Source organism: Pipra filicauda, unplaced genomic scaffold (genome assembly GCF_003945595.2).
Source record: "Pipra filicauda isolate LSUMZ 115617 unplaced genomic scaffold, ASM394559v2 scaffold84_size4826128_pilon, whole genome shotgun sequence".
In the NCBI taxonomy this organism is placed as follows: Eukaryota; Metazoa; Chordata; class Aves; order Passeriformes; family Pipridae; genus Pipra; species Pipra filicauda.
In genome coordinates, this window is record NW_024105031.1 from 2,574,850 (window position 1) to 2,587,948 (window position 13,099).

A 13,099-nucleotide genomic window follows, 5' to 3' on the forward strand; every position below is an offset into this window, starting at 1 on the left:
ATTTCTGCTATATTTTTCATTTTTATTTTAGTTTTGAAATTCTCTGTTACTCAAACACTGTATTACTCAATTCTCCTTGAGAATTTAGAATATCAGATTATTGTTTATATATTTTAGAGATTAAAGATACATAATCATATACACAGCCATTCTCTAAACTGCTCTGTTCGGTTTTACATCGGTATCCAAGCAGAGCTTTGTCTGTAGAGTGATAATCCTCACAAGCCAAGTGTAGGGTTGTGTACCAGAGTATCTGTGAGTTTTAAGAAATTATTTCCTGTGTTTCTTTGGAAAAATTAATGCAAAAAAAATACTTTTTTTAATCTGTCAAATGAGAAGCATGGATATTTAATTTTTTTTCACTATTGTGGATATACATGCAGTTGTTGATGAAATCAGAATCGAAGGAAGGACGTAGTGCAAAAATAGATGTATTTTATATACTTCCATTCAAGAAGGGCAAGAATGAACAAACTGGAAAACCTGTCTATATTTTGCGTAGTAAACTAATTGCACCAGGAGCTAATTTTGACTGATCAGTGTTAGAATAAGTATATTTTTATCATGTTTCCACTTGAAGACTAGGTATGGCCATTTTTAGAAAATAGTTTTTATGTCTAAAAGCACTCTGAATATTTTGAGGGAAATAAGAAGCCACAATCACTTCTTAGAGGAACTGATTAGTTATTTTTGTTATAGTGCAAGATGTTCATATTATCTATGTTTAACTCAGTTTAGGGACTACTAAAGAGAACGTGACCATGCATAAAGAAGCAGGGGGAAGTAGTCCCACCCTTCCAGTCTTAGGAAGTCATCTGGATACAGGATCAGTGACACCAAACATTTAACTCCTTTGAAATTACATGTGTTAGAAAATTAGGACTTTGTTGAGGACCGTACAGTGAGTTTTCAGGTTTCCCACCACTATTATTGCTGCTTGTATCCAGGAATGGTTATTGGACCAACAGAGAAATGTGAGTCTCTTCTAAAGCAGAAGGGATAAAGCAATTTGATATTCCTCTGGGCACTGAATAACAAATATTTATCAAAGGACAGTAAGATTGTTTTCTCTATGTAGAGGAGTTTTTCTACTCCTTTCCCTAAAAATACCAGTAGCATTCTTCTTTGGAGAAGAAAGAACTTGTGGTTTGCAATAGAAAGTGGATCCAGATGTGACTCTGTCACTAAGCCAGTAAGTGAAGGAAAAGCACAGGTAAAGCTTTTTACAAGGCTGCTGGACACAATGTAAGATACTTCACCATTGAACCTCAGCAGTATTCAGCTATTGCTGAGACTGGATAAATTTGTATTGCACAGAGTCTCCTTTCAGAAACTTTATCCTACAGATGATTCTTAGAAATCCTTTTGTCTCCAATAGGCATATTCAGTTTTACTAGTATTTTCTCTGTATTTTTTAAGAAAACTCCCACTCTGTTGTATAATATTATACATTTTGTCCTGATGAGACAATAACCATAGAATGGTTTGGGTTGAAAGGGACCTTCAGGGATTATCTAGTCCAATCCCCTGGCATGGGGAGAGGCACCTTCCACTAGACCAGATTGCTCAAAGCCCCATCCAACTTGACCTGGAACACTTCCAGGGATGAGACATCCACAACTTCTTTGGGCAACCTGTTTCAGTGCCTCACCACCTTCAAAGTAAAGAATTTCTTCCTTATGTCCAGTCTAAATCTATCCTCTTTCAGTTTAAAACTGTTGGCCCTTGTCATGTCACTACAGGCCCTGGTAAAGACTCTCTCTGTGTTTCTCATAGCCCTCTTAATATACTGAAAGACCGCAATAAGATCTCCCTGGAGCCTTCTCTACTCCAGGCTGAACAGCCCCAAATCTCTCACTCTGTCTGCATTGTAGAGGTGTTCCAGCTGTTTGATCACCTTTGTGGCCCTCCTCTGGGCTTGCTCCAGCCAGTCTACATCCTTCTTGTGTTGCGGGCCCCAGACCTGGATGCAGTACTCCAGGTGGGGTCTCACAAGAGCGGAGTAAAAGGGGAGAATCACCTCCCTTGACCTGCTGACCTCTCTGCTTTTGATGCAGCCCACGATAGTGTTGGTTTTCTGGGCTGTGAGCGCATTTGCCAGGTCATGGGCAGCATACGGATCACTCTGAAACAAGAGGTGTTTCAGCAAAACAGCATTCCCCGCAAATAGAGCACTGGTAACAGTGTTCTCTTCTGTAAAGATTTCTACATGAAAAGGGAGCAGCTGAATATGTGGGGAAAACCCTGAAGATAAAAAAAAATATGTATATAAAAGTTATCCAGTCTTCCTCTCTGTAGTGCTGGAGTTTTGTAACTTTCTTTGAATAGCAAGGTTTTTTTGTCAGGAGTTTTTTTATTTTTTGCACCATTAAAATAAATTAGTTTTTTTAATATTTATTTTTCTCTATACCTGAAGACAGCAAAGAACTCTTCCAGGAAAAATAAAGAATGGATATTTTTAATCCATTTTACATTGCTGAATAGAACACATACCGATCTGTTCAAAAGAGAAACACGTTGGTCTTACTGTCTACTGTTTATAAAACTATTTAGCATTTAATATCAATATTCACTGTTTTTATTTGCTTTGGTAAAAAGGCATCATGATCGTAACTGCAGTTCAGCATCTTAAATTTGATTTACATATGAGAGTTTGATTGGGTATGTACTATGTGGTGCTCGTATTATACTCTGAAAGAACTCTGACGGAGCCCATTGTATTTGTGTTCATTATGCCAGCTTTGTGACTTCAAGAAGAAAAAGCAGGTACCTGAATATGAACAAGAAAAACAAAGGGTAGGAAAAAGAACAGGCAGAACAGATAAAGAATGAGTAGGATAAGTGAGTGCTTTACAAATGAAAGCAGATGTATGAAATTACAAGCTGTCGGATCAGCAACGGAAATGAAGATGATAAAGTGGTTCCTTACACAGATTATAATTATTCATTTTGCCCAGTCCTGCATCTTTTCCCCATAATCCTCTTGTTGAAGGAGGTAAGGTGCAGGAGGATATGAGGCTTATTCACATGAAAGAAAAAAGTAAAACATTTAAATTTCTCTGTCTGCAAAATGGTCCTTTATTTTGCCTTTTATTGATTCAAAATAATTTTGTGTTTACAATGACCCTGATTAATTAAAAGTATTTGTACTATAGCTAAAGTTCTCAGGATAGTAAAGTTTGTTAGAAATTTATTTATAATTACTATTGTTGAAGGCTGTGTTCATGTTGCAGTGGAAGCGTCATTAACAGGCATTGCTTTGACAGCTGTGGCAGATGGATTGCCTGGATTTAGATGGTGGAAAAGAAATGAAGTAGTTTACATAGACCTGCTTGAAAAGATGTCTTTAATAATTGCACTCATAATTAGATTGATTTGGGGGAAAAAAAAAAAGAAGATGACAACAACAAGCAAAGAGCCATAGAGTATACTTACACAGATTCAGATAAAATCAAGCAGAATTAGAACAAAATGATAAACTTTCTGAATAAGTGAAAAAGCTCTGAAAAAGTTGATGGTATAATATATTTTTAATTATTTATGACATTACAATCTAGTCTTTTCCCTTTTTCCTGACCATTTTGTGAAGTTTCTGATTTACGAGAAAACAAGGAGTTGTTGACATAATTTTACGTGTGTGTATCAGTGTGTGTGTGTGTGTGTGTATGTGTATGTGTATATAAGAACAACATAAAACATAGATATTTCAGCAAAGACTTGTCAGAGTGGGGCAAAGTTATCATAAAACCATAGCCACAAATTATCAAATTTAAATTTAGATGTCTGTAGACATCTGATGTCTGAAAAGTCAGTGTCCATTTCGGAGTGTAAGACTAGTTCTTCAGGCTCCACTCAATGTATTGCCCTGACCTCCACTGACTCAGGCAGGCTTTAGGTGCACATTTAGGTGCTTTAGGCATCTAAATCTGGAGCTAACATAAATGTTTATGACAAAGTGGTACGTTTAGCGTTTTTCATAATTATATTGGACCAAGTGTAGTCATGAAGCTTGATTATATAATATCTTCTTTTACTCTCAGCCCTGCTTGAGTTCTGAGAGACCATGTGGGAAAAGACAGCTGAATCTCAACTGTAATGAATTTACTGGAAAAGGTAATACTGGAATATCAAAATAAGATAGTAATATTTTTTCTCCCTCTCTTTTTTTTTTTCATTTTCATTGTAGTGATTTCAAGTAATTATCAGACCTGTTTGGGACTTCTGATGCATTATCCACCCATTGGAGATGTTCACTCCCTTATTCTAAGAGCACTTTTTCTCCGAGATCCAAAGGTGAGATTGCTTGCTCTGTAAATACAGGGAATAAATCATTGTAATAAAATGCTCGAAATGCTATGAAGTTAATAACAACCTACATTTTGGGTACTAAATTATCGTTTCAAGTTTCTTCTTACCTAACAAAACAGCTGAAAGAAAGAGTTGGTAACAGAGTAGAAACAAGTTCCTTTATGCTTTCTTTAAAGGATACTTTAAAGGACACTTTGCTAAAGTTATCCAGGAGTTATACTGCAGATATTCGTGCTCTTTAAAATAACTTTGCTTGGTACTCAGCACAGACATATTTCATGATATAGTATACTTTTGAGGGAAACAGTAGTGTTACTATATAAAAACTAGTAAGCTGTATAGAAACCATCATGCAATTTCATCTGAAAGACCTTTTTCATGGGATTTCTGCGGATTAATTACTGTTAATCCTTAAAGCACTACTACACATAGTTATGTGATGGTTTTCAACTAAAAACGAGAGTCTGGTGTTACAGCCTGTAAAGATTCACATGAATAAAATGTATAAATTCATAAATTTTATGTCACCTATTACTAGCATACACTTTCTGATATACTCATCTATAAAAAAAAGCAAACCTCTTGCTGTTTTAGAACGGCATATGTATGTGTATGGGTATAATATAAAAGAGACACCCACAGTATAGTGGATAAAGTGCTTGAGATGAAGCTGTACACTGTAATCTTTGCATACTCAGATCTTTGGCAGATAGCAGAATTTGTGCTGCTGGTTTCGAACTGTCTTTGTACACGTCCCATTAGTAGGTTGCCAGTGTAAAGTCTGATTTCCCTCATCTTCTTGATGCACAACATCTTTGAAAGCAAAAAATTCATCACTTCTGCACTCTGACTGCCTTCTGCAAAATTTCATTCAGTACCAATGTTTACACTCTTATGGATTAAGAAAAAAATTGTCTCTTTGTTTTTTCTGTATCAGTTTTTTGCAGAAGTCTGCATCCTTACAACTGCTTTCTTCATTCCTCTCAGGCACAAAGATTTCTTTCATGATGAGAAGTAAAGTGTATCATGTTTTCAGTATGTAAGAAAGTTTCTAACGTTAGATCTTAGGAATCTTTGTTAAGATTTTGGCAACAGTCTATGAAATCAGACTGCCCAGCATTTATTTATGTACTTTCTTAGCAAAATAAGATAGAAATATTTTTTAGAAGAAAGATACAGCAGGAGGAAAATTTTGCTAAGATGTCAAACTGAATTCAATATGTAATCTGCCATTTATTGAACAAGATATGTTAAAAGATAATTACTAATTATTCAACTGTCCTCCAAAAAGTACTAGGCAGTATAGAAGATATCAGCTGAAGGGGGCAAAAATAAACCACCCATTTCCCACAAAAGAGGCTTGATCACTATTCCACTCCTTATGCTCTTGTCTCCAACAGAATGAAGTTGTCAGGTTCATAAGGCCTGGTGTTCTATTAATTAACATTCTCAGGTGTGCCTTGAACACCTTTCAGAAAAATACTGGATGTAGTTCCTACTGTGTTTTCATGTAGTTCTCCCTTCGCTCAGGTGACTGAGAACTTAAGGTTCTTCGATACAAAGAATGGTTGTTGCTTTGTCAATTTAAATACGATAAATTGCAGTTGTTCCTCATTTCTGAGCTATACGTATCTGCTTGGGAAATACTGTGAAGGTTAGGAAGCTGTGATTTCTAGAGAATGAAGAGACTAAGGAACTTCAGCCACCTTCCATTTTACGTTGGATCTTTGGGTTGAGACTCCGTAAAAAGATCAGGACTTCTTACAGTGAGGAAGTAAAAATGTTCTAAAGGATCGTTCTAAAATAACTCCTGGTCTGAGAAAGAAATATGTTTTGTTTGTTCAATTCATTTTTAATGTTTTTTCAATCCATTTTTTTCCATATTTCTGTAATAGAAGTCTGGGTATTCTGTAAGACCTACGCATAAAAATTTTCCAAGCGTGTCAAAATTTTTCATTCCATGGAAGGAAAGGGGAGACTTAACAAGGCATCATGGGTGCCGTAGGAGTCTACGTTGGTGCTCAGATTATATACCAATATAAGTGAGAAAATTATAATACCTTTTTTTTTGCTATCTGCATGAAAATAATTCAGTTTGCCCTTATTCCAGGTAAAAGGAGATTGGAAGAAATGACAAGGAGATTTCAGTTAGTAGTGTAACTTGTAAGTGGTGATTAACAAATTCAGTGCTTAATGATTTTTCTTCCTTCTTTGATGTTTTCCTGTGCATTTCTCCATCACTAGCTTCTGGTTTCTAATAGGAAATTACATTTGGTTCAGTGCAATTTTATCTCTCCTTATCCAGGGCTGAATTGTTGTGAATTGTGTGGCATTTCTTCCAAGATTTCACTTGGGTTTTAATATGTGAAAGCAGGGAACTCTTCTCTGGGAGACTGTTGCATGGTCCAATGGCTTATTTCATTATTTGTTGAACATACCAAGAATGTTTAGTGTTGTTCCAAACACCTGAGAGAGGCTTGGTCTCTGCTCCTCAGAGCTTTAAATCTCAGCTGGACAAGAAATGCAGTTTAGAAGTCATGGCCAGGAACAAACAGGAATCTGCTTCTTGCAGGTTTGCTAATATATATTGTCTTTCATATTATTTTTGCAGCTAGGTAAATGCCAAAAAGTCTTACCCAGGGAATGTTGTGGGGTATTTGGAATAAGAAAGATTGGTAGTATGTACATAAAACTGAAAGGTTCTTAAGGAACGATCTTGTCATAAATGATGAAGTAGATAGATGGACCTGACACGTCCTTTCCATCTGTAACTTCCAATTTTGGAGATGATCTGGGTTTGCACATCTAATAACATCTATTATTTCTTTATTTTCCTTGATCTGACATAACAGGTACCTCCTTCTTCCTTATTTGTGTTGTAGTCTATCAGGAGAGCTAAACTTTGGTTTCATGAACCTGTCACATTTTGTTTGCTTCTTTTCACTGCAGTCATCACCAGGAGAGCAACCTAAATGTCAGCAGAAAGCTATACTTAAAAGATAGGTGGCATTTTTTTCTTACAGATGGACAAGTACAATTTCTTGACGTTTTGTGGAATCAAACCTTACCAGAAGCCTTAACATTATCCAGTATTAAAAATAATATGACAAGTCATTAGTGCTTGCCGCTAACTACGAAACCCTAATGCTTGCAAGCAGCTCTCCTTTTCACTTTGTGAACCCCAGTTGGCAGTTGAGAGGGCACTTTAGATACCACATCCCTGATATTTTTCAGTGCCGCTGAAGAGAAATACACACAACTGTAATAGCTGAAAACAAGTTAATGCACCTGCCTCTGAGGGGGGGCCTGAGAGATACTAATTTTACAGGCATGAGTATGGATCAATGCAGAATAATTGAATTTCAGCCTTCTCTGCATTTGGCTAGCTCCATTTCTTTAGGAAAATGTGCAATGAAAAGCTCAAATCAGTGTTGTTGTCTTTGCATAGGGTGATAAGTTAACCTGCTTAGCAGAGTATTTGTTTCACATTTCTAATCTTTGAACAGATAATTGCCTCAATTATTTATATTAAAGCAACTTCTATGCACTTACAGTCCTTCTGAATATAAAAGTAGAGCTTCTTATGGAAGAATGGGCTATTAAAAGTATGTATATGTGAAATGAAAAAGTAAGGGAAGGTTCTTTTATGTATATCCAAAAGCATTTACTGAAGGTGTGTGTCTGCATATTTAATACACCATGAGTGGCTCATTTTCTTCTTTTTTTTTCCTTATCAAAACCACTGAGCACTGTTAATTTTCAAAGCAAAGGCTGCAAAATTAAGAAGTAGAGATACGGAGATAGGGCAGTGGAAAAATATAAAGTGATTAAAAAACATAGTTCTAACTAGAGTTGTTCAAATAAAAAAAAAATTAAAAAAACCAATTAGAAACAAAAGTCATAGAAAATGTGAACATATTGTGTTCCTTAAATAGCCAGATGTTCTTTCCTTCCTGAAGGCAACCAGGGCTAGGAATAAAAGGTTTAAAACTATTGTTTTAAGTTAACTGTGAATTTTGAAAATCTGCTTTCACCCTTTAGCAAATAAAATTCTAATACAGCGACATAAGCAAAGTAATTTTCATCTTTGGGTGTTCGTATTTGTATGTTTTGCTATGTTGAAGTGTTAACCTTATCAGAATGACTTATTAGAAAAACTAAAGCACTACACAGAATATTACAGTTTTGCATCGCATACTAAGAACCTGACAACTGTGCTTTGTCTCAAACTTTATTGTATTTATTCTTAGTATTCTTGTAAAATAAGTTCACTTTCAGATATTTTAGCATGGTGAGTTACCCTATTCATTGAACAAGCTAGTTAAGAGCTTAATTCAGTGGAGATACCTTTTATCATAAGCCAGCAATTTAAAAAAAAAAAAAAAAGGGAAAAAACGAATGTACTTGGTTGATGGAAATTAATTTGTTGCTTATGCTAATAATACTCTAGTTACTGCTGTTGATATTTTCTCAACATAGTATTTTAAGCTATTTGCTGACACTGAAGGTGGCTATATGATAATATAAAATTCTAGCGAAATCCATGGAGAAGCATACATGACATTTCAAAGAAGTCATATTAGTTCGTTGTGACTTGAATTACAGGTACTGCCAGAAAACTTAAGCAATAAAATATGGTCATGATCACTCATATAACGATTAGTTGGAAAAATCTGCATTCTAGCTTTTAACACTACTCACTATCTGAGCAATGTGACAAGGAGAAAACACATTGCTGAAATTTTGAACTGAACTCTTTGTACATTTATTTTCAGCTGAATTTTCTTCTTAAGTAGCTGCCACCATCTCAGAGTTTTCTCCAAGCTGGTTTCATGTGCCTGAAAGGCTGTTGAGTTTCACTTTCTTCTTCTTCAGATAAATTCTTTTCTATACACTCATTAACTGAGGTGCTGCTGCAGAGCTGCAACTGTCCTTTGAACGCTGCCGTTATGTCAGTATTGTTGTTTTGCCGTTTGTGGCAGGAGAAAAGCAGGTTTGGGGTTGTTTTGTTTGTTTGTTAGCATTGTGTGTGCAATCTGGCATTAATTGCCTCTCTTTAATGACCAGATTGCAGCCAATCAGAAGTCGGGATCTGGCGCTGTTTGGGCACTAGCAGCTCATTAATTTGTACCTCCACACAGAGGTACCGCTGGGGTGCAGGTCCATGTCAGTGCAGGGGTACCAGCAAGGGGGAGGGGGACTCTGAACAAACATTTGCTTTTTGCTTTTTAGTTTTGATCATGAAGAATGTGACTGATATTTCAGAAGCAATAATACATTGGAGGGGTTAGATACATGAAAAGTAAGTTATCAGGAAGCTGGGAATAATGAATATCCCGATGCAGTATTGAGGTGGCAGTACAAGTAACGTCACCTATACAAAGTTGCCTTGACATGGGATATGACTGATAAAAGAAACAAGCTTTTCCAGAAAAGCTAGCTACATATCTCTTTATCTGGGAGACGAGGACTTAGGAGAAAGAAAAAATAAATGCATTTACTTTCAGTGATTCACAGAAAACTTCTATTTGCCTTAATTTCTGTAAGTTTAAGATCTTGTATGTTTAATGCATGGTAGATAGATTTTTATGAAAAAAATGTGTCGCCATCTTCAACTCAGCCTCTGGTTTTATAACCACATTCAGTTCCTTCAGGGAACTCAAGCATTTTGATGGTCTAGCATTCCCATTTGCAAATACAATAAGGTTAACTGTATCTAAATACCTCACTTTAAATAAATCAACATACAGTTGATTTATTGATACAATTTTTTTTGTAACTGCATACTAAGCTTTTTATTGTGGGCCTATATGACTTAGAATTGCATATATTTTAATATATGCAATATATTAAAATAAAAACCATGATACTAACTTGTTCTTTGTTCATGTTCTTAAAATCAGAAACTTGCATTTTCCAAGAAGATAGTCTATGCTTTGTTTTAAGAATTATTGATTTAAATATTCAGTTATTGTTTGTCATTAATAGAATAAGGTATGACAGGCGGCTAAGAGTTTAATGATAAATTACTTAGAATAACCATGTTGCCATAGTACCACATAAAAATAGTAAGTGTACCATGAATTAAAAATCCGCTTCATTTTTGTAAATTTGTTTCAAAACCTTCATTCCCAGTGCACCTGTGCATTTTAAAATATAAAAAGGCTATGTGGTCAATACTCGTAGTACAATAACTTTCTCAGCTCTCTCAAAGTTCATTGCAATCTCCACTAATATATTAACCATTTAATCGACCCACCACAAAATGGACAACTTCAATGTATCCTGTATGTCGCAAGCAATATTTTCAGGAAAAAAACTTGGAAAGTGGTTAATTAGTCATCTAGTCAAGACTTTTCAAATGAGAAAGCTTTCTAAGTCCTTCTCATTCCTCACTACCATACGTAACACAGTAGTCGTCACTCAAGGAAGAAACTTGATCTCTTAGATTGCCAATGGTGATGCAGTTCCCAAGTGTTGCTCTCTCCTTAGTATTGCATGCACAGGCCAGCTTTGTGGTTAAGAGCTCACAAATATTGTTAAATTAATAGGAACATGGTGGGAAATACAGACTAAAGCCAAGTTTCCAGAACAGTGACACCTCTCATAGTTAAGAGAAAGCTGTGCCACAGGTAAGATGCAAAGGACTTGTCCCAACTCTGTGTGGGGCCGAGCAAGATGGTGCTGTAGTCCACTGCTGGCAGTGAGAGCAGACCCCAGCAAGGTGACTTTGTTGTTCTCCTTGCCTCTCTTGGGTGGCCCAACAGGAAGGAGAGCCATTGGCCTTGAGGGCAGGGAGGAGTGGGTACTGTGGCTGGGGATTTCTTGGCAGGTGGAGAGGTGCTTAGTCTTCCAGAGGTGATGGCTAAAGGTGAGTTAGGCACCATTGTTCCTATTTTTAGCTAACATTCAATAACAAGTAACATACGCATTTTTCAATAAATAGGCAAGGCAACTACTTGGTAATCAGTCATTGGGCCAATTGCAAACACAAATAAAAAAACAGTGTTTGCAATTTTAATAATCTCTGATGATTTCCTAATTATACTTTTTATCAAGGTGTCTTTTCGTATTAATCAGAAGGCATGAGATGTGGCAACATCACGTTCAGGCCAGAGGGGCAATGGGGGAAAACTCGGAAGTGGTGAGGGAATCCTGTGCTGGTCAGCACTCCCGATAATATTCACTGGGAATTCATAAGCTCTGTCATGATAAGGGCAAGTACTTTAGATAGGCAAGATGGAAGAGGAAGTTCTCTTTGGAAGCCAGAACTTTTAAACTGTTCCTTCTGTTTGAGCAAGTTGATATCCTCAGAGCAAAGTAAAAGCAATTCTGATTGTACTTGACGCTAACGCAAGAAGTTGAAGCACTTTAAGCTCTTAATTACTTTAGCTACCAATAAAACTGATTGCTTTTGAATTTCTCGGAGCTGTTTCTTTCAAATTATTCGTTTACTTCTGTTTAAAAAGTCATCTAAAGCTCCTGACCCTCTCCTTAAGAGTAATAATGTTACTTATAAAATTACACTAATAAAATGTATTTAACAGTATTAGAGTGAGTTGATTATGGTTCTTATGTGCAACCTGACAATTCAATTAATCACTTCTCGTTTGCAAGGTAGCTTATCAAAAAGAAGCACTTAGAGTACTCTAATTCTACCTAATCAGAAGTTCTCCATATCATAATTTATTTGACTAAAATTTTCAAAATACAAACTGTGTTATATAAAAATAGATTCATAACTTTTCAATAATGTATGAAAGATTAACTACTGAATCATATCCGATCTGTTATGATGGAATTTGAGTTCAGTTTCTTCTGATATGTGTAGATATACTGCTTGTATACCTACATATTTTATAATAAATATTAATGTATTAATTGTAATCAAAGCTATTGAGTACATTTGTATTGGGAAGCGCTTCTCTGAAAGAGCAAAATACTTACCAAGATAGAACTGGGAATTGTACATTCTATCCTTTGCTGTAACTTTTTATGGAAAATTAGGTTTGGAGATGTTATGTCTTTGTCCTTTCTTTTTTTAAAGAGCAGTAGTAATCAAAATGGCTCTGCAGGATCATCACTGGAGTCCTAAGGAGTTGCTTGTCCCGCAGCATCAAGACCTTAGCTTCTCTCTGTGTTTCAGAGGAAAAGACTTGGATGTCATATTCCTTTTGCTGTGGTGTGTGCATGGGGCTCTGTGAATGAGCTTTTTTCACTCCCCTGGGGACCTTTTTCAAGTGGTTTACGTAGCACATTACATGCAGAACATAAATTAATCTGTTTCTTTTCCACGTAGCAGAAATAACCAAATAGCACCTTAAAATGTTCTTGTTTTTCCCTGATATGTGAGATTTGTGTACAAGCATGTGTCTGGAGAAGACATAATGCTCTAAGTGTGGTTATAAGGGTTTTATAAGTATAAGCTTTAGATAACTGCATTACTCACAAAGCCATCAGTGAGTTATGCAGGTTGTCCAAAACGAGTGCCAATAAAACCATAATGTGGGAGCTTTTCTGTACATAAAGATGTCATATTTTAAATCTCATAATTTGGAGCATTCCAGGGTTTAAAGCGACGCTTGCTGTGTGTTCCTTTCAAAAGCCTGGAGCTTTCCTCCACAATGTTGTAAAACTCCTGTTCCAACCGTGCAGGGCTGCAAGATGCCAGAGCATAAATCTGTCATGGGGTAGGGCTGAACACTGTCAGATTTATACCTTACTATGTAGTTAATTTACTTCTTAAAACCAAGGGTTCAGCTGAAAACTAGGCAACTAAATTAAGAGGCAG

The 13,099-nt window shown here is 36.1% G+C and overlaps 1 protein-coding gene across 1 annotated transcript in view; it reads left to right on the forward strand.

Moving 5' to 3' along the window:
• TBC1D5 (TBC1 domain family member 5) overlaps window positions 1-13,099 on the forward strand; it is a 319,386-nt gene that overhangs the window by 241,049 nt on the left and 65,238 nt on the right. The window contains exon 15 of the mRNA XM_039390635.1: window positions 4,187-4,293. Coding sequence (XP_039246569.1) covers window positions 4,187-4,293 — 107 coding nt within the window. The remainder of the gene's footprint in view (window positions 1-4,186; window positions 4,294-13,099) is intronic.